Raw genomic sequence first — 6,522 nt, 5'->3', positions numbered from 1 at the left:
GGTGGCGGCAAGATGCGTTTTGTCTGGGTGCGAGAGGTAGCCTTTTGCGAGCCGCGCCGACTTTTGCGCTTGACGTTTATGACGACGGATGACGTGCGGACGGATGGCTTGCTCTACATGTGCGCCTGAATGTAAATTGTGCGCTTTGGTGGATCACTGGAAGCTTTGCAAATGGAAACGAGCCCTTGGCGACTTCCGAACACGTCCTCATCGTGTTTGAAAAGGCCCCCGGAATATTCCATTTCCCGGCGACCGTAAACGCCTTCTTTTTGCACGTTTCAAGAGTCAAGAGTTTTTATCCGCCATGTTTGAGCGTGCCAAACAAGGAATTGGACTTGGGTAAATCACAGCCTCTGTTCAACATTTAGGTGAGTAACAACAACACTCAGGCCATGTGAAAAATGGCAAATATTCTCAAGCTGATCTTAAAATACGTCGACATTGTGTTTGAAAGCTCGTTGTGTCTTATACATATATAATAGGTTGAAATGCGTGGTATATGCAAGCCCCTAAAAAGTTCGACGTGGCGAAAACACCCAAAAACTCGAGTCACAAATACTGTTTGAAGTCTAATCTCGCTAAACAGTGCCACCAAGTGGACGACTTTGGCAGGCCGGCGTTTAAATGGGCCGCCCAGGCGAAGGAAGAACTGGTTGGTTGGTTGGTTGACATCTCATCGTCCAATAAGAGTTTAAAAGGAAACAACCAATCGCCGCTATTCAATCAGCGACGCGCGGTCGCCCATTTTTCGACGCCTTGGACCGAAAAACGAACGAAGCAACCAAACTAGCGGCTTTGGCATGGACCTTTTGACCGACAGAGGTAGGAGTATATCTTTCTCTCATTTGACGCTCGCGGAGCTTCAAAGTGTGATGATGGCTGATGTTTGAAGCTCAAACGCTTCACGACGCCTGTACGATGTTACATTAGAAGTCAGTCGAGGTCGATTGAAGTATGTTGGCAGCAGAGTCCGAACTTTTCCAGGGGACGCAGCCTGCCCAATTAAGGAAAGGCCGGCTTGCGATTGGTCAAACGAGATGTCACTCATTGCAATGGACCAATGATTTTCGAAGAGGCCACTCCGTCGAGCCCTAAAGCTCGTTGAAATGGGAGCATTCCAGTTGAAAAAAAATTGCAAATCCAAAGATTTATTTACAAATGGGCTATTTCATCTCAAACCATTTAACTTGACTTCTTTTTTTTTCCTTTTGTGAACGATTTGTATGTTATTGGAGCCCCATGCAGCCTCGTCTGGCCAGCGTGCATTGACATGTCTTGTTTGGCTAGCGGGGCGAGGTTTCCAGAGAAAAGCCGGTGACATCTGCTGCCATGGCAACACCATTGTGTTCCCTCCTCCCAAGCTCCCCCCTCGCCTCGCCTCGCCTTGCCTCGCCTCGCCTCGCCTCGCCTCGCCATCCATCCAGCCAAACCGACCGCGTTCTTACCGCCCCCTGCTCCACCTTCTGCATGTGCGCTTTGTCCGCGTTGTCTTTGCAGACTTTGACACGAGACGGCCGGGTGTGTTTTTCGCTGACTGGCCAGGGGGTTGCGGCTTGGTGCGGATATCAAGAAAACAAACAAACAAACAAACAAAAACAACCAAAACGGAACTCCCCCCTCCCCGTTTTGGTTGGGGCGCTCAGAAATGAGTGAGGACTACCACTACAGACTGGATCCCAGCGATCGCCTCAATGGCTTGGGGCAGAGGAAGAAGAGACCTAAGAAGGTAAATGAATGTGCCTCAATTTTGGGGCCATCTCAGGGATGCGCTTTTCATTGTTGAGCGCACGCACGCACGCACGCACGCACGCACGCACGCACGCACGCACGCACGCACGCAGGCACGCACCTCTTTGCTGCCTCAGCCAGTAGAAGGAGAAGGCGGCTCTCACACCACAGGGTGGGTCCCGGCTCCCTCTTTGTGTTGCTTGCTTCCATATTTCTTCCGTTTCAAGCCAGCCATGCTTTTTTTGTTGGTGCTTTTTTTTTTTTTTTGGTCAACAACAACAAAGACCCCATCCTGTGTATTTGGGAGTCATGCGTTGTTGATTTGGATCCAGGGCCATATACGGGTTGTTATGATTTGATTAGCCATGAAGTTCCCCTGGTTTGATGTGATTTTAACACTGACCGAGTGCCGGGTCGTGCGTGAGGTCGGGGCTAGTCGGGTTGGGGTCAAATCAATATATGATGGGGGGGACATTGATGATGAGGAGGTTTAGCATCGGCCAGTGGCAGCCCGGGTCAATTATCCTCGAGAGCTTCGGGGCCGCCTTCTGTCACCAGGGTTAGTCTTCGCAAATAGTTTGAATGGGTTTACGACGGAAGCTTGGACTTTTTTTCGGCTTCCTCGGAAGAATCGCTGACGAGGGCCGGGCCGGCGGTCGGTCGCGTTTCGACAGCGGCTCACGAAAGGGATGTCGTTGAGCGACGGCGTCCGCTACCAGCGACTGGCCGGCCTGCCGTCTCGGTCGCGGCTGTCAACGACGCCAGGAAGATCTTTCTTGTTGTTATTGTTGTTAAATGTGTTGATGGTATGACGGTGGCTTCCAGTGTCTACAAAGGACGCGTTTTTCACCCTCATTGTGGCCGTCCCGCGACCCCCTCTGTGTTTGGTCACAACATTGGCGTTTGGACAACCCGTTTTTTTGTTTGGGGAGGCGGAGCTCCGCGTCCAAAGTTTGAGATCCGGCGTCCCGGACGGGTCAGGTTTGACGGATAAGCCGACAGCCGGCGTCACCGCACGGCGTTTCGTTAGCGAGTTGGCTCGGCGGGAAAGGTGGCGGGCCGGCGGAACCCCCTCCGAGCCTCGCTCTGCTCGTGTCCATATGCGCGTGGTGTTTGTGTGCAAGTTAGCTGCTAATGCGGCGCTAATCCACCCAGTCGGCAGGACGCTCTTTCCTGCACTTAAGCTACTTGTCTCTTATTCACGTCTCCCGCACGTAGGACGCGCGCTCGTCCGCCCGCTTGCCTGCCAGCCCGCCCGCCCGCCCGCCAGCCAGCCAGCCCGCCGCCCCCTTGTCGGCCAGCCGGCCGGCCGGCTTGGATGTTCCCGGAAGCGAGCCGACTCGCCTTTGATTGTGCTTTGATATTCTTTGGCCGTCCGTCATGGTGCTCGGGCAGTCGGGCCAGGTAAGGAGCGGCGCTTTGACTGCGATGCAAAATGGAAAGAATTCAGCGAATACGCCTTTTGCTGGTCGCGGAATAAACGTCAGAGCCCGGATAGACGGCAAAAGCCAGGAATTGGATTTTGGATGGCTGGATAGATTGAAAAAGCAGCCACGGGGAGAATAGAAGTTTGGGGCCGGCCATCGGGCTTTGATGGCGACGCGACGCTGGCTGCGGGTAGTTTTGCGCCCGCCGCTTCTCCAGCCAGAAGTTCAGAAGCACGCTTGAGAGCGTCGTCTCATCGCTACGGGCGAGAATCGCCGGGAGCAAGTTGCACGTTGCGGCTTTTCCCGTGAGAGCGTTGAGAGCTTTGTAGAGCCACAGCCAGCAGGAGATTTACCTGCCTGCGCCAGAACCTGAGCAGCGCAATTGTGCATCACTTGCTGCTGCTTTAAGGCTGCAAATGTACCAAAAAGTCCCAATAATGGCTGGGAAAAATGCGTCGGCTCTTCTCAAAGTCCCGACTCGGGGCGCTGCCGCCACCATCGGCGTCTCGCTGGCACTGCCACTGAGGTCTGGCTTCGCATGAAGTCTGTGCCGGGCCGTACCGGCGTGTCGTACTGTGCCACCGGCATGTTATATTTAGTGCTGCTGCGGCGGCGGCTGCTGCGGCGGCGGCGGCGGCTGCGGCGGCTGCGGCGGCGGCTGCTGCGGCGGCGGCTGCTGCTGCGGCTGCTGCTGCGGCGCATTGGCCGCCGCCAGCTGATGCCACCGCTTCCCAGAAGTACCATCTGAATATTTGCTACCTCGCAGATCCCCCCCCTCTGTTATTTGCAAAGATGGTAGCTCCTGTGCGTGGAGCGGTGCAGATGCTCCAATCCTTAACCACCCTCCCTCCCTGGCTCCCTCTGCCCCGCCCCCTCCCCTCTCGTGTGTTCTCTCAGCATCCTCCCTCCCCCACCGGCCGAGCGAGGGAGTGAGCGTAATCCCACCTCTCTCTCACTCTTGCGCACGACACGACGCGCGTCGGCACATGGAATCGGGAGGGATTTCGAGAAGCCAGTCGCTTTGAACCTGTAGGGTGGAAGCCCCCCCATCCCCCACCCCCCCTCACCCCTTGGCACTGCCTTCCCTTTGCCGTGGGAGGACTCGCGGCGGCAGCGGTAGTCAGGTGTTCCCCTTTTGTCCGAGCGTAGAGGCGGCGGGCAGCCATGGCGCACGCCGCCGCCCACATTAAGAAGGCCAGGTCGGAGATGGATCCACCTGCCGACCTGAAGGCCCTGGAGAAAGCAAAGGAGAGAAGGCGGCGCTCCCGGGAGCAGGCGGAACGAAGGCGCAAGGTACTCGCTCATCCCGTTTGGCGCGTCCTGCGCTTTCTCCGCGCCGCGTCCTCTCATCCGCCCCTCATCGGCAACGACGGCGCCACAGTCCCTCTCCACGTTCCCTCCCGCGCCCGCTTGTCCTTGTTCTGGGCAAACGCCAAGCTAACGGTCAAAGCGGTTTCGTCTGCCGTTCCGAGCCCTGCCGGCAGGCAAATGGTGAAAAAGCGGCTCGTTGGCCCTTCGGTTTTAGTCCCGCTTTTGAGGCGAGCCAGGCAAAGGCGTACTCGACCGCTGAAGACTCCCGAGCCAAGTGTTGAACTTGAGCGGCGGTAAATAAAATGCTGTGTGACGCCGCCTTCGGCCCCGCTCCGGTCGGCCCCGCTCCGGTCGGCCCACCTGATTCTTCAATTTGCCCTTTGTCGGCAGCCCGTGCTTTTCTTGGCCGGGGGCTGGGCCGGCTCGTCGCGCCCGGCGCTGGCCTCGAGCCCCGCCCCGCCCCGGCACCGTTTTGCAAACGGAAATACGCCTTGCAGCTTTCTTGTCTTTTGGGGCCGGCCGCAAGGTTGAATTTATGTGACTGTGTGTATGTACCGCTCCGTGCGTGACGTTCCTGTGATGGGGGGGCCGGCTCAGGTTGATGGTTCCGCCCTCTGTCTCTTTGATTGGCAAGTCAAGGCATTTAGTTGTAGCGCATCCAAGAACACGCGCACACACGCACACACACGCCCGCACGCCCGCCCGCACGCACATATGCACACAGCATGAAGAGCAAAAGAATGTGTACGCCGCAAAATGGGGAATGTTGCTTCTTGTTAGCATTTGATTTACTTCAAGCGTGTTGTTTTTGTGGCCATCTTGTCAATTGACAGTCTGACGGCTCATCGGCCGGCACGCGCTCGGCCCCGGCTCTGGCCGTGAACGCGGATTGAGCAAATCCCGGATTAGAGTTTTCCTAATCTGCCTGTTGTGACTCTGCAGGGCCCAGCGGCTAAAAGGGGGATTGCTCTGGAGGCGTCTCCCCTCAACACGCTTCCAATGTGAGCAGGGACCGAGCACCCCATAGTATATGCCAAAAAGATCCGTCCGTCCCTCCGTCCGGCCGGCACGGCAAAAGCATTTCAGTCTTTTCACAAAGTAAACATCTGATGGGCCATCGAGCCACTCCAAAGACCTTTGCTTGAAACGATCCCATGATCAGGCTCTCCCGACCGCGTTCCACGACGATACGGGTCGGCTCCGTGGCCCACGTAACCTCTGCGATCCGTATTCCCGTGACTGTTTCAAACGGGGGGCGCGTTGTCTGACGTGCGGTCTCTTGCAGTCCGACAGCAACACCAGCTTCCTGCGCGCGGCCAGGGCCGGCAACATCGACAAGGTGTTGGAGTATCTGAAAGGCGGCGTGGACATCAACACCAGCAATCAGGTAAAAGCACATTTTGTGTCATGTGAACGATCGATCCGCTTCAACCTGGGTGGCCACGTTTGAGCGGAAGGGTCAGAGCGTCCTCGAAGCGTCGCGTCCTCGGGGCGTCGCGTCCTCAGCATCCTCCGAGCATCCTCCGAGCATCCTCAAAGCATCCTCTTCTCCTTTCTCAGAACGGACTCAACGCACTGCACCTGGCAGCCAAGGAGGGTCACGTGGCGCTTGTTGAGGAGCTGCTGGAAGGGGGAGTGGCCTTGAACTCTGCAACCAAGGTGCACCTGGAGGGCGTCATCTAAGCGAGCGACGTGACGTCACGTGACGTCACGTCACGTCACGTCACGTCACGTCACGTGCGCTTGGGCCCTTTGCTCATTTAGAAAGGAAACACGGCTCTGCACATCTCCGCTCTGGCCGGGCAGGCCGAGGTAGTGAAGGTACTGGTCAAGCGAGGTGCTGACATCAACGGCCAGTCTCAGGTGAGCGGGCAGGCCGGGTCGGGTCGGGCCCTTTTCCTGAGCAAACTTGAGCCCCCCGCCGTGTGTCCGCTTGCAGAATGGCTTCACTCCGCTCTACATGGCGGCGCAGGAGAACCACCTGGACGTGGTGCGGTACCTCCTGGAGAACGGAGGCAACCAGAGTGCCGCCACAGAGGTGGGGACCGGCTCCAAA

The 6,522-nt window shown here is 57.1% G+C and overlaps 1 protein-coding gene across 9 annotated transcripts in view; it reads left to right on the top strand.

Annotated features, from left to right (window-relative positions):
* Positions 1-634: 634 nt before the first annotated feature.
* ank2b (ankyrin 2b, neuronal) overlaps positions 635-6,522 on the top strand; it is a 20,486-nt gene continuing 14,598 nt past the window's right edge. For 2 of the 9 annotated variants that reach the window (XM_088395961.1, XM_088395937.1), the window contains exons 1-5: positions 4,057-4,448; positions 5,752-5,853; positions 6,027-6,125; positions 6,231-6,329; positions 6,406-6,504. In XM_088395961.1, coding sequence (XP_088252087.1) covers positions 4,320-4,448; positions 5,752-5,853; positions 6,027-6,125; positions 6,231-6,329; positions 6,406-6,504 — 528 coding nt within the window. In that variant the 5' untranslated portion in view covers positions 4,057-4,319. Of the gene's footprint in view, positions 823-856; positions 1,727-2,687; positions 3,133-4,055; positions 4,449-5,751; positions 5,854-6,026; positions 6,126-6,230; positions 6,330-6,405; positions 6,505-6,522 lie in introns of those variants that run through there. The other 7 variants (XM_088395986.1, XM_088395977.1, XM_088395970.1 and 4 more) reach the window with 7 other exon arrangements.

This window comes from Syngnathus floridae, chromosome 1 (genome assembly GCF_059516105.1).
Source record: "Syngnathus floridae isolate MCC-2025c chromosome 1, RoL_Sflo_1.0, whole genome shotgun sequence".
Taxonomy (NCBI): Eukaryota; Metazoa; Chordata; class Actinopteri; order Syngnathiformes; family Syngnathidae; genus Syngnathus; species Syngnathus floridae.
The sequence above is the reverse complement of the archived record's forward strand: the minus strand, read 5'-3'. Positions and strand labels throughout refer to the sequence as shown.